The sequence below is a fragment of the Sturnira hondurensis genome, unplaced genomic scaffold, assembly GCF_014824575.4.
Source record: "Sturnira hondurensis isolate 20B ecotype Veracruz unplaced genomic scaffold, ASM1482457v3 Scaffold0016284, whole genome shotgun sequence".
NCBI classification, from domain to species: domain Eukaryota; kingdom Metazoa; phylum Chordata; class Mammalia; order Chiroptera; family Phyllostomidae; genus Sturnira; species Sturnira hondurensis.
In genome coordinates this window covers 6132648-6157771 of record NW_028088915.1, presented here as the reverse complement: position 1 = coordinate 6157771, position 25124 = coordinate 6132648, and the positions used below count along the sequence as shown (strand labels likewise).

Sequence of the window (25124 nt, the reverse complement as noted above, 5' to 3'; positions counted from 1 at the left end):
TCTGTGTCTGTACCTTCCCAATGGAAGCTCATTCTCCAGGTAAACTTCCCAATGCCCCGTTGATGTGTTCTTGCTCAGTGACCTTGCAGTTGAACCACTAAGTTCTCTGATCTCTAAGGAGACCCAGTGGTCAATGGGAAGGGTCTTCTTTCTTGTCAGGAGCCATGAGAGGCATGGTTTTGAATGCCTTAAGTTGGAGCCAATGACCCAGGGTTTCGAGGACCAGGGACGTCTGGCAGGGTGATGGGTCGCTTCTGTGATGTGGTTTTCCTAAGGCAAAGGTGGATTTTTGGGAAGTCACCCTGATGGGTAGTAAGAAATAGGATAAAAATACAGGTTTCCCCTCACCCCCATTGGAAGGTAGAGCTTTCCTGTGAAATTTTTTGTAAGCTGAAGTGGCCTGAAGTGAAGAGTATCAGAACCCATTTTTGTTAACTGAAAGAAATCTGAAGATTTTTGTTTTTATGAAAGAAGCCATTGTTACACTAGAGTATGTCTTCCATAAAAATGGAATGGTGTAAGGTGAACTTTTGGAAAGTAAGGGATGCCTGTATCTATCTCATAGGGGGCATTGAGGACCAGAGCAATTCACAAGCTTGCCCGAGGCTGGCCAGCTTGGGGAAGAAGGAGCAGAACTGAGCAGACTTAGGTCTCCCACCTCCACTCAATGCTGGGGCACGTCAGCCCTGTCTCTCCCAGAAAGAAGGCCCCTCCGTAAGGATCCTCGGTGTCTCCACAACCCTTTCAGCGTCATTAAACCTCCCCATTAGCCACCACCGGCTGCAGTTATTCAGGACTTCCTGGTGCTCTTCTCGCACGTGGTCTCTGCTGCCACTCTTGTACCTTTGCCCACCCACTTCCTCCTACCTGGGATGTCCTCTCTCAGCCCTGTGCTCCGCATCCGCCCCCCGTCTGATCACTTCAGAATTCACCTCCTTCACGAAGCCTTCCCTGACTTCTTTTGACTGAATTGGAATGTTATTCTTAGTACTTCCACCAGGATTCTACGCACTTTATCATCGCCATCATTGCTTGTATTCATGCCCATGTCCACTAGCAGCCCATGATGGATGGAAATGACCTTCTATAATCTTCGTGTTCCTGGTGCTGACCAGACACTTCACGGAGGGAAAGTTTGTCAGGAAGGCTGTCCATGTTGTTGGTTTCTCTTGTGTGTTAGTCAACACATGTTTTTAGCACACTTAGTAGGGATTGAGAATATTCAGGCTCTGAAGAAGCATAGAGGTGGGTGGGAGTGCACACACAGCCTACGTCCACTCACATGAAAAAGTGCAGACGAGACACCCGTCTTCGGTGTAGTATGGGAAATAACAGCTTATGGTCATGGCAAGGGAAAGATGCTGATAGACATGGAGGATGGGTAGGGATTAAACAAAAAGGAGAAAACGAGTTTCTGGTGGAGTGCTCTGTAGAACAGCAGAGATGGGCAGGAAGTTTGATCAAACAAACTCCAGCAGATCAAATGGTCAGAGTGGAAGGACAATGAGAGAGAAAGGCTGCTTGAGAGCCCACTGTGAGGACCTGCAATGGGGACTGAGGAGGTCGAAAGTGGTCTCAGAGGATGTAGGGAGCCAGTGATAGTTTCTGAGTGATGGAAGAACAGAACCAAAGTATCGTTTTAGAAAACAACTCTGTCAGTGCTGTGCACGGTGGTTTGGAATAGAAGAGGCAGGAGGGAAGGAGGTGGGAAGTGACGACTTACATTCTAGTTAGGTTTTTAGGGTTTAAGTCTGAGTGGAAACAGCAGGAATGAGAATGCACAGATTACTTATGTGAGAAACACTTAGAAGCTGAGGACTGCTAATTATGGGATTGGAGGCACTTGAAGTAGTAAGTTACAGTGAAAGGAGGAATTAGTCATTGTCAAGTGGGTCTTGCTCCAAAGCCCACACATCGTCTGCTGACCTCTCTGAGCCTCAGCTTCCTTATCTGTGAAACCAGGGACTTGGATCTCTGTGACTCACCATGGTCTCACAGCACAGACCAGCTGTTTATATCAGTTCACTGACACAGGCCTGTTTACCAGCAGAAGTCAGGATCTCCCTTACCTCTTCCTATCTGGCAGCTGACCTATTTTCTCAGTCCATTGTAGGGGTGCTTAGGAAAGTCACCATGCCCTCAGCACCTGGTGTGGCCATGTCACACAGTGTTCAGGCAAAACACCCTAGAGCACAGCTCAAGTTCTGCAGAGTGAGGGCTTCCACAGCCCGGGCTGACCTCCTAAGCTTGCTGCCCGCAGCTGCCTGCAGAACCCTTGCCAAGGCAGCCGAGACCAGAGTCCCAGCAGTCAGGTGGATTCTTGTCTCTGAGAAGCCAGGCTGGTTGAGACTGGGCTGCAGAGACCAGGCTAGCAGGGCCAAGCCCGGAATGCTATACTTCCTCATTTCATGTCGCCTTCGGTGGTCAGCTTCTCATGAGGCCAGAGGAAAGCTCTCCTCGGCCGTGTGGCTCAGTGCTGCTCTCCTGCAGCCCGGGTGTGGTTCGTGTGTGCCTCATGGGCGGCTTCTCTTTTGTTTCTTTCCAGTGGAGGTGAACGGGCCCCAGCTACTCTGCTCAAACACCAGTTTCACCCTTCTTTGATTCCCATGTGCAAGGGGAATACCTCTTTTTAGTCAGGAGAAATATGAGGTTGCTGCATTAAGTGGTGATAAATTAACAACAAATTGTGCAATTTGATCTCAGTCTTGCTCTGTGTTCTCTCTTCTTTCTGGGCAGTTTTGGGTGCTTCCAGGTCAGAATGATAGGTATAAATCCCAAATACTGAGCACTTACAGTGTGCTAAGCATTGTTCTAGATGTGTGCACACAGTTACCCATTCAAGCTTATGGAATGAGGTCCTGTGTCCCCATCCCCATTCTACAGACGGCATAGCTGGGGCACGGAGAGGGGTGGACCAGCTCAGAATGACATCTGGAACGTGAGCAAGGCAGTCTGGCCCCAGAGCCTCTGTCCAGGAGGTGGTTTTTTTCCTGTATGTATAGAGCCACAAAAGTCACTATGGGGAAACAAAAACAAAAACCAAGTAAACCAAAAATAGCTTTTCATGAAAACACAGTCATGTATCTTACAGTGTTCATAAAAGAAAATATCCAAATGGACAATAAACAATGAAAAGCTTCTCTATTTCCTGAATCAGCTAAGAAATTCAAATTAAAGCCACCATCAAATACTACTATATATGTATTTTAGCCAGAATGGCTAAAAAGAAAAAGACCAAGTATCGGCAAGGCTTTGAATAACAGGAATGCTCATGTGGTAGTAAAACTTAATATAATCACTTTGAAAAATGATTTGGCTATGTTTACTGAATGTATACATGCTCTGTGATCCAAAAATTCCACTTCTTGGCTTAGACTCTGAAAAAAAGCCTGTCGTGTGGCATTGAGATATGTACAAAAATGTTCCCAGCCCTGGCTGGTATGGCACAGTGGATTGAGTGCTGGCTTGTGGGCCCAAAGGTTGTCAGTTCGATTCCCAGTCAGGACGCATGCCTGGGTTTTAGGCCAGGTCCCCAGCTCGGGGGGGTGAGAGAGGCAACCTGTTTCTCTCACACATCATGTTTCTCTCCTTCTCTTTCTTCTTTCCCCTCTCTCTAAAAATAAATAAATAAAATCTTAAAGAAAAAAAAAGGAGTATTCCCGGTAGCATTACATGTGATAGCCCCAGAGTGAAAACAATTCAGTGTTCCATCTCCGTGAATAAATAAACCGTGGTATGTTTATACAATGAGATACTGTAGAACAATGATAAGAAAGGAACCAGAGCTATCAGAGGCAACATGGACAAATCTTGTGAGCAACATGTTAAGTGAATAAAGCTAGAGCCATTAGAATACATGTGTGCAATTCCACTGATAAAAAATTCCAACCATACCAACTGAGTCAAGATTCCATTCACCTTGGGGGTGGTGACTGGAAGCACTGGGGCCTCCTGGGATCCTGGTACTGACCTAGTTCTGGAGCTGGGCAATGGCTATGCAGATGTGTTAACTTTGAGCATTTATCTGGCTATGCATTTTTTTTATGAATGCTACACTTCAATAATATGTTTATTTTTAAAAATGACTTGGGGCCCTGTTTGGGTAGCTCAGTTGGTTAATGCATTGTCCCAATATGTTAAGGTTGTGGATTCCATCTCTAGTCAGGGCTCATACAAGAAGCAACCAATGAATGCATAAATAAGTGGAACAATAAATTGATGTTTCTGTCTCTCTAATCAATAAATTAAAAAAGTGTTTTAAAACAAATGACTTGGGTTCCAGCTTTGGCTGGTGTGGCTCAGTGGATTGAGCACCAGCCTGCAAAGCAAAAGTATGCAGTTTGATTCCCAGTGAGGACAGATGCCTGGGTTGCAGGCAAGGTTTCTCAGTTGGTGGTGAGTAAGAGGCAACTGCACATTGATGTTTCTCTCCCTCTCTTTCTCCCTCCCTTCCCCTCTCTCTAAAATAAATAAATAAAGTCTTTTTAAAAAAATGACCTGGGTTCCAGTCTTAGCTGCCACTAACTCCTGAGTGCCTCAAGCAAGTAACCTCTCTCCAGATTCACTTTTCTGTGAGATGCCTTGGATCAGATAGTGGTTTGCAAATCTTTCATAACCATAGAACCATCTCTTCAAACAAAACCTTACCTGAGCCCTGGCTGGTGTGGCTCAGTTGGTTGGGTGTCGTCTGGCTAATCGGAAGGTTGCCGGTTCCATTCCCAACCAGGGCATATGCCTGGGTTGTGTGTTTGGTCCCCAGCTGGGGGGCAAGCTAGAGGCAACTGATCGATGTTTCTCTCGCACATCGATGTTTCTTTCCTTCTCTTTCTCCCTTCCTTCTGCTCTCCCTAAAAATAAATAACATATTTAAAAAAAAAAAACCTCACCTGAAATCTAAGTTCATGAAACAGAACGCGTGGGCTGTGATGACCCTGGGGATGAAATTAGGGTGGGAGATGCAGGCTGCCGTCCAGCCACGGCACCAGGATCCGTGATCTGGCCAACATGGGGATCCTGTGGCTCTGGGGCGGGCCCTCAGCCTGCACAGAGCTGTTTCAGCACTTCATTGTTCTGTAATGGCTTCTTATGTGACAAATTTCTTACCTCTACAATAAACTCTAACAGACTAGGGCTTCACTGATTTTGATGAGGAACTCAAGGATTAAAGATTTTAGCTTCCATCATAGTTGATAGGCTTGAGTGTTTAATGCACGAGGAAAGCGGTTTTTCCAGGAACTGGAATGCATGACCAGTGATCCAGGAAGTCTCCACACAATTCAACCTTGTGCCCCAGGGGGTCTGCAAGCAAGGAAGGTGGTGTCCGAGTCACTGTGTTCCAGGGAGGGAATACCAGTGATGCGGAGAAAGAATTGTTGACCAACAGGTAAAGAAGTACTAGGAAAATTGTCACCAGACTGACACTTATCCAATTAACCTTTTCCCCAAACCACTTACCTACCATTTCATCTTCGTACAAAAAGGTCAGCTTGAGATGATGGTTTTTGAGGGTACATAACCCGTAGTCTTCTCAGATAGTCAGCATCTGAATAAAGCATGCAGAAAGATTCAATCCTGGGGCCCTGGCTGGTGTAGCTCAGTGAATTGAGTGCGGGCCTGCGAACCAAAGGATTGTGGTTCAATTCCCAGTCAGGGCACATGCCTGGGTTGCAGGCCAGTTCCCAGCAGGTGACACACGAGAGGCAATCATACATTGATATTTCTCTCCCTCTCTCCTTCCCTTCCCCTCTAAAGATAAATAAATAAAATCTTCAAAAAAAAAAAAAAGATTCAGTGGTTCTGGTAGTGAAGGACAGCATGAGTACCAACTTTTCCAGTTTCAATTTGACTGGTTTTCCTCCCAGGGGATGGAACAAAAATTTAGAAGCTACCTGACAACTCAAATGCAGCCATTCACATCTTAGTATAAATTCCTCTTACGAGATTTTTTTCCCCCTACACATAATAGAGTGCAATAAAATGGAGTTAATGGGAAGTTGCTGAGGCAGGGATGGGATGGGATTGTTTGAGGGGCATGGAAAACTACTGTGAGGCTGAGAGCTTTGGGCCTCTGGGAGGGTGTATGTATGCGGGCAGGTGCTGTGTTGGGGGCCGATGGGAAGATGAGTTAGGGGAAATGGCAAGGTACCTAGTGAAGCTCCCAAGGCTGCAGACTGATTTGGTTTCAGCCTTGGTTGTAATGGGGAATTTAAGGAATCCAAAACCAGTGATTCCGAGACTCTGGGGAAGAGCCATGTTCAGTCAGGTCCTGGTTTTCCTTTGGTCCAATTGCTTTAGGCCTGTGTGTGAATCTGTGGGTACGCACTGACTTATATAGCCATCATTAATTCCTCGACAAATTCATTCATTCACTCAACAGAGGTTTATGGTGCACATACTCTGGACTGGGGTTACTGTCAGTCACCACCTTTGAAATTCCTTGGGAAGTGCATGCTAGTCCCAGTTTCCTTCCCCCTACCTTGGGTAACCTCTAAAAGGCCTCCATCTCTTCCACACTCAGTGTCCTAGAGCAAGTTATTGAATCTCCCGAGATTGTTCACTATATCTCTAGAATAACAGTAGTACCTATCTGGTAGGCTAGTTACAAAGATTAGAGATAATCTGTTTAAAATACCTAATACAATGCCTAGTATTTGCAGTAAGAGGTAGCTATTATGAATTTATCGGCTAAGAGTAAAACTGGCTAATACTTTTTGGGCTCTTTTTCTTTTCAAGCTTTCACATGTTTATTACTGGTCCAACCTACTAGTGCAGAAACATAGTAACATAAAATCATTCTTCCAATAATTTCCCAATAAAACACCACACAACAAGCTGTCTAGATAGTAGTGACCTTCTCAGTGATGTGGTAAGATGTAAGCAAACTGGATACATCGTAAGTGTACCATCTTGTGTGCGATTCCTTACACACCCAGCTTGCTTCTTCTCTGTTGTCTCCTCTTGGAGTTGCACCTGATTTTATTAGCAGTTTCATTTGAATCCATTGGGGAATGGGCTGATTCCACTCTTGTTTCTTGGCCTCTAGAGCAGGGGTGTCAAACTCATTTTCACTGGAGGCCACATCAGCCTCGTAGTTGCCTTCAAAGGGCTGAATGTGATTTCAACTCCTCAACAGTTAAGGAGTAGTTACATGTACACAGTCCTAAAATTACTTTGGCCCTTTGAAGTCAACTGTGAGGCTGCTGTGGCCTGTGGTGAAAATGAGTTTGACACCCCTGCTCTAGAGCCTGAATGTCTTGTGAGAAGACATGGCAAAAAAGAGTCAACTGCACACACCATGATGGCAGAGAAAAAGAGAGATCTTGGGCTCTATTTTCTCATATTTAACCAGTGAAGAAAGTAAGATACAGAGAGGTCAAGTTCTTGGTCCAAGGCCACCTAGCTGGTAAGCAGTGAAACAATTTGAACCCAGGCAGTTTGGTCACCATGGGGAGAAGCAGGAGATGAAGAGGAAGCAAGCAAAAGCTTGAACTTGTCTGCCACTGTGCTGGGTTTGGACTGTTTGTCCAAATCCCTTACACTTTGCTCAGAGGTTTCCGATCATCAGCCGTAGTTTGTTCCTGTCTGTGCTTAGAGACCTTGTCTATGCCAATATAAGAAACATCTAAACCTGTAGGGATTTTTTCCCCTTCTCTCTCTTTTTTTTGTAGGGAATTTTTATAAGAATGTATTTGAAGCCAAGCTGATATTATGTGATGGGGAGCAAGGTCTAAAATGCTCTGGAGAATAACAGTTTTGCAGCTCCTTTCACACATTTGAAATTAAGGAGCAAAGATTACGTGGAGGTGGGAAAAAGCAAGGCAGAGATTAGATTATAGGATAGTCAACACGATTGGTGGACAGGGCTTGCTTATTGCAAAGATAGCCTGTTTATTAAAGGCGTTATATGCCTGGGACTTGACTACTCACCATGACCTGCCCTGTTAGGAATTTATGATCAGATCACTCTGTGAGGCTCCTTTCCATAGAACTCTTTTTCATCCACAATGCACAAGACTCCAGAACCTCTGCCAATGTTGCATCAGATATGTGATAGGATGAGACTAGGCAAGCATGAGAGTGCATCACGAACAAGAAGAGGGAAGTGGGAAGAAAAAGCAGCCGATGGGAAGGAGTCCAGTGCACAAGTAGGGCACCTTGAGTCTTAATGCCACTTCCGGGAGAGGCAGAACCCCCTGAACCATAGGCCTGACCCCTTCCCCAGGATCTCCTCGGGCCAGCTCTGCATGCCAGGCTCTGTGTTTCAGTCTAAAGTGCAACAGGACTGGCAGAGCTGCAAGATCCCACCTGGGGGGTACAAATGGAAATGTAGTGTGTCCCTGTCCAGCACTCTCAGGCTTTGGGCCTCTTCCAGGTTCTGCCACACCAGGCTGAGGTGTCGCACAGCAGGCTGAGGTGTGGCCTCACTGGTTCTGAGGCCAGTGGGAGCCAGTGGAGAAGGAAGGCGAGACTGCCTCATACTGTCTCAGCTGGACAATGCCCAAATGTGGGTGAAGTTTGTGGTCCAGTCCAGGGGCTGTGGCCAGGGCCAGGGCCAGGAGGAGGAGGGTTGAATCTCTGCCAGACAGTGCAATCCTTTATCAACACCCCAAGGTCCCCACTTGCTCCACAGCAGGGTCAGCCAGAGTGGCTGTCTGCCCACATGGCCCCACCCTATTGGTCTCAGGCTCAAAAAGTGGACATGGCTGAGCCCCCTGCAGGGTCTGGAGCACCAGACCTGAGAATGCACACATGTACTCGCACAGGAGCCCGGTCTCATCCCCAGGTGACTTAGTCCTTACACATCACACCCGATGCTGTCATCTGAGAAGTTTACTCTCGGATGGGTGAAGGGACTGGGTGGGATAAATGGGGTTGCAGGGGACTTTTCCATCCTATGATAGCAAGTGATGGGAATGTTCTCTGGAAACTACCTAGCAGTTTATTGTCCTAAAAATTTATCCAGCCTTCCTTCAGAAGGTCAACCAGTTCTTCACTCTCAAAAACAAAACAAAACCATAAAAAAGTTTTGAGGCCGTTAAGTGGCTTGTTACAGTCCCCTGGAAAGCAGGTGGCAGGTGTGGCAGAAACCATTCCGAGGGGCTCCCTTATCCTAGACTCTTGATTTTTCGGTTCACAGATCTCTCCAGAACACTTCCAAATTCCACAACAGTTTGGTTTACTAACAGTTTCCCATGCATATACCACTTGTTTCCTCAACAAGATATAAAATATTTGTAGTCAAGTGCCATGCATGTCTCCTTGTTCCCACAGGCCCAGTGAAGCTCAGCACAGCTGGCCCTGTGGCGGGGCGTGGTCACAATCAGTCAGAATCTATTGGTGAAATGCTGGAAGCACTTGAGAAGTTTTTTAAATAGGTTGCAAACCCAAACCCCGACCCAAGTTCTGATTTAATTGCTCCAGCGTGGAGTTTACACACTGGGCACAGCTGGCCTGGAACAGCATGCGTTTGAGCTGCATGGATCCACTTACAGGTGGACTTTTTTTTTCAATAAATAAATGTTATTTTATCTCGTAGTATACAATGTATGTGTTAACCCACTGTCTGTGTTATTGGTTAGGCTTCCAGTTGATGGCAGGCTATTAGTTAAGTTTTTGAGGAGTCCAAAGTTACTTGTGGACTTTTTAAAAAAGATTTTGTATATTTATTTTTACAGAGAGTGGAAGGGAGGGAGAAAGGGGCAGGGGGACATCAGTGTGTGGTTGCCTCCTGCATGCCCCCCACTGGGAATCTGGCCTGCAACCCAGGCATGTGCCCTGACTGGGAATTGAAGCAGCAACCCTATGGTTTGCAGGCCAACACTCGATCCACTGAGCCACACCAGCCAGAGGTGCATATGGATTTTTGACTTCATGGGAGTCAGTGCCCCTAACCCCCACATTGTTCAAGGGTCAATTGTATTTTCTAAAAGTTCTCTGGATGATTCTTTGTGACATTGATTTTAAAAACTGGTATCTATATTATGTTTTAGATTAAATGCTCAGATTTGTGAGTGCATTCTTTTTCCCCTCTTTAAATTAGCATATCGGCCTGGGATCTCAACTTGTTGAAACCCAAAACATAAAATACTTGTTTCAAACAGCTAGGAGGCCAGGTTTTCTCTTTACATAAGGGCTCTCGTGGGAGAAATACTAAGGTGAGCAGATGATGTCCCAAATGGCTTCCTGGTGAGTCTCTTACCTGCTCAGAAGGCCTTCCAGTTCTTCCCATACATCCTCATTGGATCTCTCGTTGTTATAGAAACAACTGGTGGGTTTACCTGTAACTCATTTACAAAGCATCCCAGGAGGGGCTGTTTTTACAGGTGGCTTAACTCATTTACTTTATATGGATACTTTAGTGTCCAGTGGCCAATGTGTCTGACCTGGGCCCAAGTTCTGGGGTGCACACTGTTGGGGGCCTTTGGCCTCTGTTTACTACATAATGCATGTGTGATGCCCAGTTTTGTGACATCATTTTAGACAAAACCCTCCAAATGGTATCCCCAGAGGTCTTGATGTTATAGGGGCCGAGCAATTTCGTTCTCTATTTCTTGTAGAAAGGGCGAAACTGGCCCATGTGTTCTTTGAGCGAGGGTGCCTCATCTCCGAGACAACACACAGCGACCTCTCCCTTATGGAATCATCAGGAAGAAGGCTCCTTTTAGTGTGATGTAATGTGTTAATACATTTGAACACATTGCAGGAAGTGACAGAATTACCCCCATCTAGGTACAGCCTGGTCTGTCTCCGGCTGACCCAAAGCTAAGCTTCTGGGACCCAGGCATTTCTTCTTTTTTCTCCAACTTCCATTGAGGTGTTCCTGAGTTCTCTGGCACAACTGCTACCTCACCCCTCCCCACTCAAAAAAAAAAAAAAAAGGAAGGACTCAGAGGACACCCTCTTTTACACTTGGTAATTGTTAATGGGCCAGTGATATATTTACTGTATTCTATTATTTTTGTTAAACTTACTTAATTTAAATTCACATTGGAAGTCAAATCGAGAAATGATAGCCTGTGTCTTCCCACCAGGCAAATGTTTCAGCATCAGCAAATAAGTGAGGGGAAGAGAAAGCTGCTGACCTCATCAGGCTCACTGGCTGGGAAGTTAAACTCCAGAAGCATGGAGCAGGGGCTCCCAGATAGCCTCTTCCTCTGGGTGACATGGGAGGTGCCCAGTAGCCCCTCCGACCCGAGGCTCCCTCGAAGACCTTCTCTACCCCAGCTCTGCCGTTCTTCCTCTTTTCTCTCTCCCTTTAACCAGAGTCATATAAATATATTCCTTTAACCAGATTCATATAAATATATTCCTTAAAACAAATTTCATTTCAGGAGGCCTGTGGGGCACAATAGTCAGTATCATGATTAATTTCAGTTCCACGATCTGACACGTCTGGATTAGAATCTCTGTTGTGTGACCTGGTAAAAGATCTTTACCTCTGATCATCAATTTCCTCATCTGAAAAATGGTGACGCTGTTAGGTACCTGACTGAGGTGTTGAGAAAATATATGTAAAGCTTTAGCACAGGACCTGACTGGTATTAACAGATTTTGGTGACACTCATGATATATTTACTAGTTGGGAATTGCTTTTGGCTCTAGGTAGCTCTAGCTAACAGAATACCTGACCAACAGTAGGTTAAACCAAAAGGATGTTTATCGCTTACTGTAAAGAACTGGTCACATGATCACATCCAGACAAGCCACCAACAAGGGGCGGGGGTGGATGAGCCCAATCAGAACTCACCACTGCAGATGGGATGGGAGGCAACTTATCTTGAAATTGGGGATCTCTGCCTACCCACAGCTGCCACATCAAGGTTCAGGCAGCCAGGAAGAAATGTGGGGGTTGCTGAAAGGTCACAGTGAACAGTGTCTCCCATAAATTGAAATAAATCTTCAACTTTTTACATTTTGCAATTAACTCATGCTCTTTCATTTAGTTATGGAAGGGAAATATGACAGATAAATTCAAGAATGGCATTGCACATTTCAGGGTTGGAGGTTGAAGTTTAAGCATTGGTCTTGTCTGAGTGCAAAGCCTAATATCTTTTCTTACTCTTTATAATAAAAGACTCTATCTCTTGAAAGGCATTTGTTGAAAATTGTCATTATACTTTATCCTTCAATATTGGGTTTTGAAATTTTAGAGATGCCACCGATTTGTTATATAAGAACTTGGATCAGATGCATGCAACTTCCAAATCTGAGGGAAATCCTTTTTAGGTGAATGTGCAGAATTTTTACCATTTTATGGTCCTCATGAACCTACAATGCTTGAGTTTTAAAGTTCTCTTTTTTTGTATATGTGCTGCTGAAGCTAGTACTTATTTTCTATTTTGAAATAATTTCAGACTGACAGGAAAGTTGCAAAAATAGCACAAGGTGTTCCAGGATAGCCTTCACCCAGACTGTGCAAAAGTTAACATTTTACCCTATTTGCCTTATTATTTCTTTCAATCTTTCCCTCATTCCTCTGCCTACTTAGTATCTATCTATCTATCTGTCTGTCTATCTGTCTATGTATCTATCTATGTATCTATCTATCCATTCATCCAGCCGTCTGTCCTCTCATGCACCCTGGGTACCTCATATGAGTGGAATCATTAACAGTATCTTTTTTGTGTGACTGTTTTATTTTATTTAGCAGGATGAACTCAAGGACCCATACAACAGGATTTTCTTCCTTTTTAGAGGCTGAATGACATTCCATTGTCTGTAGAGACTACATTTGGCTTATCCATTCATCTGCAGCTGGACATTTGTGTTGCTTTTACTTCTCAGCTACTGAGAATGATGCTGTTATGAACATGGATGGGTGTGCAAATATTTCCTTGGTATCCCGGCCATTTCTTTCTTAGAAGCTCCCTGACTTTGGGTTTCTCTGTTGCTTCTTTAGGAGTGGACTCAGTACATTATTTTTGGCAGGAGCACCTGAGAAGCAGTGAAGTGTCTTCAGTTCATCAGTTAGGAGACACATGATAGCTCTGTCCCATTCCTGGTGGCGTTAACTTTGATCCCTCGCGTAGGAAGGTGTCTGCCAGGTTTCTCGGCTGTAAGGTTACTATTTTATTTGTAATTAATAACTATTTTAGGGGGAGGTATTTTGAGATGACTTGTATCCCGTTTCTTGTCAAGCTTTCACACACTTGATGATTTTTGTCTGAAGTAATTATTACTATGGTGATTACCAAATGGTGACTTAGAAATTCCATCATTCCTTCTCCATTTATTTGTTGACAACCTGCTGTAAAAAAGAGCTAGCTCATCTCTTGTACTCATTCATTCATTCATTCATTCATTCATTTTATTTACAGTTGAATGGATTTGGGGATTCTAATTTTTCTCAGCATTCTAATCTACTAGTATTATTCATTTTGTTGCTCAGAATGTGCCAACTTTGGCCAATGGAACTCTTTAAAGTAGGCTCTTGTGTCTTTTTTGACATATCTTTATCATTTGCTCATGACTCATATTTCAACATCAGCATTTCCCATGCTTCCCACCTTTCAACAGTGCCCCATTATGGGTCTACATTAAATATCAAGTAACTGAGGTTAAATTCATCTGAAGCAGTACAACGGCCAAACCCATCACAGTGGCTAGTGATAACTCATCTGAGTGACAAGTCAGCCAAATGCCAGGAGCATACTCCTCTTGCACCTTAAGTTCTGCACGCTCGATGCACACTCAGATGCTCTCAAGCTATTTTATTTTAATGTGAAATGTATTGGTTGGGCTCTCTGCAAAGCAGACGTTATGATGGAGTTGAAAGTGCAACAGATTTATTGGGGTAATGCTTGTGAACAAGAAAGGGGGCGGGTTGCTGGTCTGATACCTGTGGAAGTGAGAGTGGGAGGGAAGTGAGAGTGAAGAGAGCACCTCCCACTCCAGGGCCGCTCTGAGAATTCTCAGCTGGCCCTGTGGGGAGCTCAGGGAGAGGAGCCCCATGGTGGGCGGGCGGGAATGGCCAGGCCCTGGTTCACTGAGCTTAGTTGCTGCCTGGGAGCTGCCAGGAGGAGCATGGCCTCAGGGCAGGTGCTGCCTCAGATCCCCAGGAGGCTCATTTATCTGTACTCTTTGCATGCTGATAAGCAAGTGTTTCTTAAAGGGACAGCAGACTGACACGCCTCTAAACTGCTACAGGAAGAATATTTAAAGATTGTACTTACTGATTAAAAAATTAAATATTGAACCAACGCTGTTTCTACTTGGAATGTGGAGCCCCTTTTCACACTTCTGTGACTCTCTGAGGTTTCAGCGATCCCTAGGATAGGGGATACTGGGATAGATGTCGGATTTCTAGTCTGGAGTTTTAAGCTAGAGTCTTTGATTTGCTTGAGAGGTGCCATTCACAATCTCCATTGCCCCAAGATATGAGCGAGAAAAATCGTAGCACAGTTCCCACTGTAATGGCAGCAGGTTGCGCGCCAGAGGACTTGTCCCCATGGAGTGCCCCACCCAATCCATGGCCCTGAGCCCCTTGACCACCCAGGTTGATTAAATGTGTGACTAAATACTAGACCAGCAGTTTTATACCCAGATTCACTTAATATGCAGTTCTAGACCTAAAGACTTGACAGTAGAAAAGGTCCATTGAGGTCATGAGATCATTCCAGACTTGACGTGCAGAGAAGTGTCCTGTTCAAAGTCCTCAAGTTGGTGAGTTGGGATTGGGGCTCAGACCCCCCCAGAATTGTAGGACCCCGCATCTGCAGGGCTAGCCGGGGGCCAGTTTTTCAATTACCAGCTCTTGTGGGAACCCTGTACAAAGTTTTTGACCACAGGACGTGTACTTGCTGTGGGGAATCCTAAGGGGAGAGGCAGTTGCTGTTTTTCTACCCGACTGCTGTTTGCTGGGGTCCAGGCGAAGCCATCTCCCTCCTGTCTTCCCGCAGACTGGTTTCTGCTCCCAGGAGCAGCGCAGGGCAAGTCAGCTGCTCCTGTATTTGTCGGTGGTTATCATTTAATCTCATGTGCTTCTTCTCTATCTCACATGTCTGGCTCCTTGGCTATTTCTCACAGAGCATGGCTTCCAGATGGCTTGAACATCCAGATTTTCTTTCTCCGGAGGAATATGAGTTTGTTAATGTTCCCTTAAAAGATGCCACCCCGAAATGAACACAGTCCTGCAGTGTGGTCTCAACACAGGCGATTACAGTCCACTCCACCCTAATTTGAACACTACACCTTATTAGTGCAGCCCTGCTGTGGTAGGTTTTTCCACATCTAGTCAGCAATGTTTTCTAGATTGGGCTAGAAATGTTTTTCCTTGATGGGCTTTATTTTTAGAATATGTTCCACTGGGAGAAGAAGCAGTTTGAGAGGAAACAGAAGGGACAGAATGCCAGCTCTGATGTGCCAATCTCAGAGTTGCACCACCCGACAGACTGTTGCGCACTGCAGTGCCACACCACATAAGCAGGCCTTGCGACACTGTGCCCCTTCCCCACTTTCTCCACCCACGCTGGCCCTGCACAGCCTCGAGGCGCTTTCCATGCTCAGCAGAAAGGGGTTTGGGTGTCAGTTTCTTTCTTTGTTTCTTCTTTCTTTCTTTTCTTTTTTTTCTTTCTTTTCTCTCTTTTGTCAGTGTCTGTTTCACCAAGGCCCTGGGTCGGGGACCTCAGTTGTCCTCAGCTCTTCCCCTCACCCTTGTGTGCATTTGCAGGGGAGGTAGTTAGTCTGTTGAGGAAACCAAGGGATGGAGACCAGAGCACAGAGCACAGAGCAGTCAAGTGAGAGAACATCTGCTCAGATATTTCGATCACCCACCTTGCGGAGGACCTGGGCGATTTCAAAATGCCGATCTTTGTATATGTGTTGTGCACTTCACAGTGTTTCCAAGAGCATTTTTAATCGTATCTACCTTGGTCCTCATACCCACCTCTTCAAGTCATCAGGGCAGCCATTATCCTCATTTTACAGATGAACCAACTGATCGCAACAGTGAGTGTCTCCAAGCCCTGCGTCTCCTGGAGCAGTTAGGGAAACTGCTTCCAGCCCGTGGTGTGAGCCACACTGAGTTGTCGCGAATGTAATCATTCTTCATCAAACAAACATGTGCTGAACACCTCCTATGTGCCTGGCACTGCAGGAGGCTCTGGTGATACGAAGATGAACAGGTGTCCCTGTTTTAAGTTGCTTATCTTTAGTAATTAGTGTCAAGTTTACACTGACACTTTATTGAGAACAATTAGAATCACTGGAGAAGTGGAAACAGTGCTTAGAGAGCATCTAGATGGCTCATCAGCAGACGGAGGACGTGGGGTCCAGAGAGAGAGTTCTTCAACCTGGTGTAGACAAGGTCAGCTGTAGGGTCCAGGCCTCTAGCCCCCTGCCCAGAGCCCCTTCCTCACACTGTCCTGCCTCATCCATGCGCCCGCACCCACTGGATTAGCTCTGGAGCCCAGACAAGTCTGGTTCTTGGTAGTTGAGAATCTAAACCTAGATCACCCATAGGTTCACCAGAATTGCTGTTGTCCTGGTAATTTCGGGTTCTGGCTCATTTCAGCGTGTGCCCTAGGCCCAGTGGTGTCACTCAACATTAACTTCTTCCTAGAACCTGATTCTCCTAACGTCATGAACCAAATTCACGCTTTTGGTTGGCTTTGCTCTGTGCTGTGTAAAAGCTGTGTTTACCCCGTGTTAAAGCCCGGGAGTGGGCCCCTCAGCCTGACAGTTGCACGTTTTACTGGGAACATGCTAGCTGCTCACAGACGTGTGAGGGCTGGAAGAGCGCACTGGCTCACTGTGTACGCAGCCGCAGAATGAGAACTAGTGGGAGAAGGGGCAGGAAGATACATACATTTGGCTCAGTGTAGGAAATGTCTGTCTGGCGAGTAACACTGTCTTATAATGGAACGAGCCGTTTTCTGTGGCCCCACCTTAGCCACTCAGCCATGCCTAACCTGCAAGTCTGAAAAATATCATGTAGCTGGGCAGCTAAAAACTGAAGTTCTGCTACCAAGGAAGAAGGGGAGAGTGGCTAGTGGAAAATGTGATGGTTAATCTTATGTGTCGACCTGACTAGGCCAAGTGATGCCTGGAGGGCTGGTAAAACATTATTTCTGGGTGTGTCTGTGAGGATATTTCTAGAAGAGGTTAGCATTTTATCCGGTGGACTAAGAAAAGCAGATGGTTCTCCCCAAGGCAGTGGTCATCGTCCTATGTGTTGAGGGTCCGAATAGAATAAACAGGCAGAGAGCGAGTTCACTTTCTCTGCTTAAGCTGTGACATCCGTCTCCTCCGTGTGCACGTGAGAGAGATTTGGGGGCACTCTGTAAAGTTCAAAAGTGAATACATGATTTTGACAAGGACCACCTCTTACTTGACCTATAGTCCCCATACCGGGGACAGCTGGCTCTCAGTGAATACTTGTTGAATGTAGAAAGAAATGAGAGACCTTGACCTTTCGTCCCATTTGTTCTCTTGGACTCATGCAGAGATAAAGTGAAGAACAGTGAGATAGATAGGAAATTCCCAGCTGATCTAGCCCCACTTACAGGCAGACATATGGATTTATCTGTAGCCTGCATTTGGCATACTCTTGCCTCTCCTAATACCTCTTAGTTCCCTAGTTTTATTCCAATATGTGTATGTTTCCTTGCTCTGATCTTAAATTACAAGCTTTTGGCTCTGGAAGCTATTTCTCTGTCCTACTCAGCATGAGGCTGAGCACACCACGATGACAGCCATTCGATCACCTGCTTCTCTTCCCTGGCTGGACCCAAGATGATTGAGATTCCAGTTTGCTTGGACTGGCCAGGGTAGCAGTGTCTGTCACACAGCTACTGCTCGTGAGCGTCTAATAAATGCTAGGTACCAGAAGAAGGTGCACAGAGAGTTTCTCGAGTGTTATTTATCTTTGTGCCTCCTTTCCCATCAGAGAAAAAGGCTCAGCCTTGACCTCTTAGAGTCCTCAGTTGAACTCTGCACGCTTTTCTCTTCTTCACTTTGTTTGAAGTGTGCGAATGGGTGACGATTACAAACCCACTGATATTCTTCCAAAATCTATGCAAAGCCCAGAAATAGAATCATCCCCACAAATTAAAACAAAGCTTGAATTTGATTCCATTTTTTCTCAGGTGCAGGATCTGTGCAAATTCTGGTTGTATCATGTATCATTTGCAGGAAGCAAAGATGTTTAAAAAACACATGCCAGTCTGGGCTACCTTTCTGCCAGCTCCCCTTACCCTCGGTGCCTGTACAATCTATGCATTCTCTTCCCGAGATCAGGGCAAAATCAGCTGTCACCAATTTTAATTTTTTTTACAATTTTTATTTGGAAATACGAGAAGTTACAAAATAGAACGTAGAGTCCCATGAACCTGTCACTTAGTTTCCTCTAAAGTAGACATCTTACATGACTGGAGTGAAATATCAGAACCAGGAAATTGACATTGATACAATACTGTTAACTAGACTACTGAATATCTGCTTTTTAAAGAGCAGAAATATTTTAAAGTCATAAAATAATACTTTTAAACACAAATAATGTATGTCTTGATATTGAGTGAGGAGGTTGACAGGAGTGTACATACTCTGAAAGCAGTAGCCAGGTGTGACGCTGGATGTGAAACACCAACAGGCAGTGTTAAGATCATGCTCCCAAGCTCCGGGGTGTGCCTGAAGGAGGGGAGAAGCGGGGAGTGGAGCGGTGCGGACTGGGCACAGGAATGTGAAACTCACTGGCCGGTTCAGTGGGGCTTCTGCTGCACAGAGTCTGTTCATCCAGAGCCAGGCTTGTAGCCACCAAGAAACCATCCTCACACCCCCACGACATAGAATGTAAGTCTACTTGACTGAAGAGTGTATGTGACATCTGAAGAAAAATAATAATTTTTTAAAAATAGACTATTTTTGGAGCAGTTTTAGATTCATAGCAAAATTGAGAGGAAAGTATAGTTTCCATGCACCCTTTTGCTTGCACACATGCACAGCCTCCCCGACTCTCAACATCATTTTTTAAAGGGTGAACCTACACTGATACCCACCACCATCACCCAAAGGCCATAGTGTACACTAGGTCCCCTCTTAGCATTGTGCATTCTGTGGGCTTGGATAACTGTGTAATGACATGTGTCCACCATTATAGTGTCATACAGACGAGTTTCACTGTCTCGGTGCTCCACGTATCGATCCCTCCTTTCTCCTTGGTCCCTGGCGACCACTGGTGTTTTACTGTCTCCATAGTTCCCCCTTTCCCAGGATGTCTTACGTTGGAACCATACAGTATGGCATCTTTTCAGATTGACTTCTTTCACTCAGTAGTATGCATGTAAGTTTCCTCCTGTCTTTTCATGGCTTGATGGCCATGATAATACTTCATTGTCTGAATGCACCACAATTTATTCATCCATTCACCTACTACCGAAGGGCGCCTTGCCAGGTTCACATTTTGTTATGAGTAAAGCTGCTGTAAACCTTGGTGTGCACGTCTCGAATTGGGTTTTTAATCTGCCAGTGGAGCATCGTGTGGATGTCTGTGTCTGTGTTCCGTTCACGTATGAGGGGCAAACACTTTCCTTTTAAAAAGCTGCCCTTTTCCCAGTCTTTGGATGGGTGGTGAGGTGAAGGTTTATTTTTGGTCTTTTATTTGGTGTCTCACTGCACTGTCTCATACATGGGATGGTTCACCAGAGCAAATGGTGACACTTCGTGTCTAATTAGCAACTCTGTTTGCTCACAGCCTGCCTCACCTCGTTCTTTCTGATTCTCTCACTGAAGAGGTGGGTACTAGCGTGGTTTCATTGTTTCAGTCTGGCTGGCTGTCACCCAATCATGGGAATGGGGTTGCTTTTTGCCTTTGTTATGGGAGCATCAGGGAGCAGGGGTAAGAGTCACGGATTGGTCAACAGAGGGAACCAGCCAGAGAGAGGTCATGGAGAAGAACCACTTCCAACATCCATTCTCTGCCTTTAGACCTAAAGAATTCTCCTTTCTGTTCCGGTGTGGCTCAGTGGGTTGGAGCATTGTCCTGTAAACCAAAAGGTTGAGAGTGCAGTTTCTAGTCAAGGCACATGCCTAGCTTGGGGAGCGTCCAAGAGGCAAATTGATTGATGTTTTTCTCCCTCCCTTCCCCTCTCTCTAAAATCAATAAGCATGTCCTTGGGGGGGGGGGAGGAGAATTCCCCTCTGTCAGTACCGCCATGAGGCACTGCCTACTACACAAGAAGCTCCTTCCCTGTGTTTTCCTACCAAACAGCTCAACCGTTCTGGGTCAGAGGGGCTGAATCAGTGTGGTCACCAGCTTCAGGACTTCACTCAGCAACCCCTGGGGAAGCTTGTCTGCCTCAAGTAGGGGAAAAAAGTTCCTAATTTGCTGTTTCTTGGCCTTTGACCTAGTTCCTTAAACCCTGTAATTTCTAAACTCCCCTTTACTCACTTAAAACATGATGGGATTATCTAGCCTTAATAGTGCCATGGATAGTAGAATCTCCCCTAATACTTAAAGCTGTCTTGGCTTTAAAAATATCTTTGTATTAGAGATTTTTTTTTATTGGTACTCTCTGCAGCCTTTTCTGAAGGAGTGAGTTGCTGATCACCAGCTTGGGGACCAGAAAGTTGATAAAAAGCCCTAGACAGCTGGGTGAAGGTGCAGCCGTTAGCATAACTAGGAGAAGAGTTACACAGATGTCTAAACATCAATTCTGAGCCAAAACATTTAGTTGCAGATGGGTTGTTTATAAACGGTTTTGCCATGAAGTAATTTTATCTTCGGTGGGGTGCTAGCCTAATTTACTTGAGGGCTGAAAGCGTAGCACCAACTCTTGCTGCCCTGCTTATTTTAAAGCTGTTTGAAAGTCTGAATTCATCCTTGCCTCTCCCCCTCCCCCCATAGCAGAAGTGGGACGGGGATTAAGCGAACTTCCGTTCGCCTGCCCCCCATCAGGTGCAGGAAGTGAGGAGGCAGAACGCCGTCTTTGGGGGGCAGCAATGGCCGCCCAAGGCGTAACTGACACTGGCAGATAAAGTTCAGAGTCTGCGTGGCGAGGCGCAGGCTTTAAGCGGGGATCTGGGAGTTGAGTCTCGTGCCCCGTGCCCTCAGAGCTGGACCCCGGGCAGACCCGTTATTGCGACAGGAGATTAAAGACATGCCTCCGAGTTTTCGGCCCTTGCACGCCCTAAACTGAAACCCAGCGCAGTTGTTTGCATACTTAAGAGGGCGGAAGAACGCCGCCTCTTTTCCTGGCCCCGTTTGTCAGTGTATGTGAGAACATCCAGTGGGGAAGAGGCAAGCATGCAGGTCCAACGGTTCTTCCCGGGGAGGCAAGTGCGCAAACATCTAGGGCCGCAGCCGCTGCCACTCACACAGCTGGCCCCCCTCCCTGACTCCAGAAACCGGAGGCAGCAACTTCTCTCGGAGGCGCGGGCACTCGCTTGCGAATGCTTTTCTCTTTGAATCTGCGCCCTCTTTTATTTCAGGAGTGGAGTGGAACTCGCCCTGGGGCGTTATAGGGTGTCATCTCTGGCATTTGCTCCCATTGCAGAAAAACAAGTCCGATGAAATACACCCGGGGTTCTGAACAGTTGCCGAGGGCCGAAACCCTACAGTCAGCAAAGCTGCAGGAAAGAGAGCGAGCAGCGACTCTGGGAAGGGCTGGGCGGGGAGCGGCGGTAGAGCGGGGAGGTCGAGGCCCCCGCCCGGGGGTGTTGCTCGGCGCTCCCGGCCTCTGGACTGGCGGGCCAGCTGGGAAGAGGAGCCGCCCGGGTGGGGCGGGGCCGGAGCAGCTGTGCCGGCTGCAGCTGTGCCGGCCGCAGGAGATCGGGCACGGTCCCAGCAGAGCCATGCGGGACGTGAGCGACGTGTGGCAGCCTCTGCGCAGAGTATTCCGCTGCAGAATGGGTTTCAGGGAGCGCCGCCTACATCCTTGCAATCACAGCCCAACCCGAGAGGGAGGTATGCACCTGTGCCAAGCTGGGTAGCCCTTCTCTACCGATACATCGCGGACAGCCATGTAATAATGCCTTCGTGCTGGTGGCTGTCTCCGAGGAAAGTGCTTCAGATCTTCCCAAGCAGCCACAGGCCTGACTACGCGAGTGTCGCACGTCGCGGGCTGCAAAACCAGGGAGGCAAAAAGGACACAATAAACACCAAAAACTGACAAGGAAGAGCTGCAGTAGGAATGTGCAGGATACGTGCCATGAATTTTAAGGGGTTTGCATAATCAAGGTGCTGCTGCCTCCCAACAGTCATTCTGGGGCTTATAATCAAGTAATTATTTGCAGGTCTATTACAGCCTATTTTTATTTACTCTTCTACTAGGAGAGATAAAGGTATGTTGAAAATATTGTAAGTGGTGACTGTGAAAACCAAGATACTTGGGTCCCTTTGGATACTGCCCCCGGGGAGTTTCCCACCCCCTCCTCATGCACAGCTCTGGTTCCAGGTCTCTGGAACTGGGTGTTGGGTGAGCATTACTCAGGATAAGTCAAGGTTTCAACGGGATTCAGGAGAGTGGACAGGGTGAGGACGAAGTACCGCCGGAGGGCCCTCCTTGGCGTTGGCAGGGGTCATGGTAGGTGAGGCTCACAAGTATTATCAGGAAGAAGCTCTGGCAAGGAGCGAACCAGAGAGCTGTGCCCCACGGGCGCTCTCAGCATCCTCCCTCAGCCCTCAACTTGACTGTGCCTGACGCAGATTGTGTGTTAAGAATGCAGACTATTGGCGTCCCACTTCCAGAAAAGCCACCAGTAGGATGCGTTTTAACCAGCTTCCCAGCTGATTCGGCTGCGCGGGTCCACGGACCACTGGACAGCTCCACTCCTTTCCTCACATTACAATTGAGGCGATTAGTCTGGGAAGTTGTGCGGGTAGCATTTAGGGGATGGTAGGAGGAAGAAGCTAAAGGAGTAAAGGACCTCAGCCAAGGCTAGGTTGGTCTACAGGAGCACGGCACACTACTGACAGTGGCCCGCAGGGGGCAGCAGCAGGCCGCTTCTTTGCACTCTCTCTGCTTCTCCCCGCCACCTCCCCTCGCGAAGCGGGGGCTGGAACCCAAAGAATGCGTCCCCGCCCCGAGGCTGACGTGTGCGTCGCAGCCGGCCGGACTCTTAAAAGCCCAGGCTGAGCTCTGGGTACCTTAGCAGAGCTGAAGAGGAGGCGAGCGGGTGGAGAACGTGGAGGACTTGAGCTGGCACACGGAGACCGCGGCTGTCACTGCTCTCCGAGCATCCCGGAGATTTCCCAAGTGGACGAGCCTGGCCTTTCGGAAGCTGCAGGTGCAGCCCCAGATCCCCGTCCCTTTCGAAGCACTTCACGAGTGGTGAAGCCTCACATCCTGGGAGAGCGTTCATCATTTATCACAAAGCACGTTTCCAAAAAGCCGCGCTACAGAAAGCGCCGGGGCCGCGCTCCCTCGCACAACCCCTCTTTTCCTTTGTTTCGGGGGGTCGACACGCCGCTCGCTTCCAGAATTCAAGTCTGAATTCTTCGCAAGGGGAGGGCCGCGGAGTCCAGGCTGTGAAGATGCCCCTGGAGCTGACTCAGAGCCGGGTACAGAAGATCTGGATCCCGGTCGACCACCGTCCCTCGCTGCCTAGATGTGAGTGCAGATGCGCTCGGGGGCCGGGATGCCGGGGAGTGGCGCGCCGCGTGGAGAGCAAAGCCTTTGTGAGGCGGACGCTGGCAGAGCGCTTTTGTGCTGACTCCTCTCCTTCCGCGCGCTGTTGCGGGGCCCGGTGCCTCCCTCCATAGCTGTCTCCGCCGGCTGGGGCCAGGCGTCTTCCGTGCCTCCCCGGCGCGCTGGGCGGGGTTGGCCAAGTGGCGCGGGGCGGAGACGGCGCAGGCTCCTATGTTATGGCTGCGCCCCCCCTGGTTGGCGTCGGCAGCGCGGTGGCCCGGCCCGCTGCACTCACGTGCTACGGGCGCGCGCGCCGGGGCTTCGCATTTGGAGTGTCTAGGGTGGGGAGCGCAGGTTACTGCAGGGAGTCTTTTGCTTAGGAACGCTAGCGAAGGGATGCCTGCGTCTTCCCCAATTTCGGCCACCTTCTTGGGCGCCCCGTGGGTTGAATCCGGCCGGGGGATGCGGCCGCTAGTATGCTCGTCGTCACCTTGGGTTACTCCATCTCTACCGTCCCTCCTCTCTAGGCCCCTCTCTATCTCTATTTCCATCGCTTTTCTTAACCTCTTTGTGTATTTCTGACTTCTCTCTGCCTTCTTTCATCTCTTTATATTCCATTTCCTGTGTCTCTTCTTTTTTCTCTTATTTCTAATCTATCTACTGCTTCACATTTCTGTCTTTTCTCTTTTAACCTCTCTCCTTTTCTCTGTGTTTCTTTCCCTCTCTGCTCCCACCTCCAGCTCCTGTGCTGGGGGCCACAAAGGATCCTGCTCTGGAACCTGGCAGCGTTTCACTCGCGCATGCACACACCTTGCTTGGAATTTGCTGGCAGTTCACCAACCTGCCCCAGTCTGTCATTGGCCTTAAATGCTTTGGAAAAATTTACATTTGTTTCTGTCCCTAACTATGGAGAGAGTCACCTCTTCAAAGGGTAGTTCCCGTGGTTTGAAGGCAACACCGCTCCTCCAAGTAACAAGCGAGTATCATGCCCTGTGCCCTGGAGCCCATCGGGTGGATATGTAGAGCGGAATGGTGGGTGTTTTACCCCAGGCCAGGTTAGATTGCCTGAGCCAGAACCGTGTGATCCCAGGAACAAACCCTAGGGGCGGCTTCCAGTTATCAGTGGCTCTTGTTGAGTAGTAGGTGGCCTGCTGACCTTCCCTACTGTCAGGTTTTGAAAAGTCATCATGGCCACGGTGACAGCTCACACAACTCAACACCTTGGGCTTTGCCCATATCTGAATCACTGTCCCTACCCCATGTGCCCCAGGAGGTGGGGAGAGCTGGCCCTGTGGTGCTCCTTGGTCCCACTGCTGATGGGGAGCTGGCAAGGCACTCCTGACACTGGGAGCCACTCCCCCACCGTCTTGTCACCTCTGCTGGACCTGGGTTCTGGGGGGGGTCACAGAAGCCTTAAGGAAAACTACCTTTGCAAGGTAGTCTGGGGCGTGGCAGGTCTGTTTCTTTTAGATAAGCTCTTTTAAAGAGTTTATAAACTGGGCTGACCACAGTATGCTTTTGTTTCTTTAAAACCTATTGGTAGTGAGGATTGCATTGCCTCAA

At 47.4% G+C, this 25124-nt stretch overlaps 1 protein-coding gene and 1 pseudogene across 5 annotated transcripts in view; one reads left to right on the top strand and one right to left on the bottom strand.

The window, feature by feature from the left end:
• Window positions 1-25124, top strand: part of PFKFB3 (6-phosphofructo-2-kinase/fructose-2,6-biphosphatase 3) — a 72059-nt gene that overhangs the window by 22086 nt on the left and 24849 nt on the right. For 3 of the 5 annotated variants that reach the window (XM_037065990.1, XM_037065987.1, XM_037065988.1), the window contains exon 1: window positions 23370-23543. The exons of 1 other annotated variant lie outside the window; for it this stretch is intronic. In XM_037065990.1, the coding sequence (XP_036921885.1) occupies window positions 23468-23543 (76 nt within the window). In that variant the 5' untranslated portion in view covers window positions 23370-23467. Of the gene's footprint in view, window positions 1-23132; window positions 23544-25124 lie in introns of those variants that run through there. One more of the 5 variants, XM_037065991.1, reaches the window with a different exon arrangement.
• Window positions 6921-7267, bottom strand: LOC119000837 (60S ribosomal protein L39-like; annotated as a pseudogene).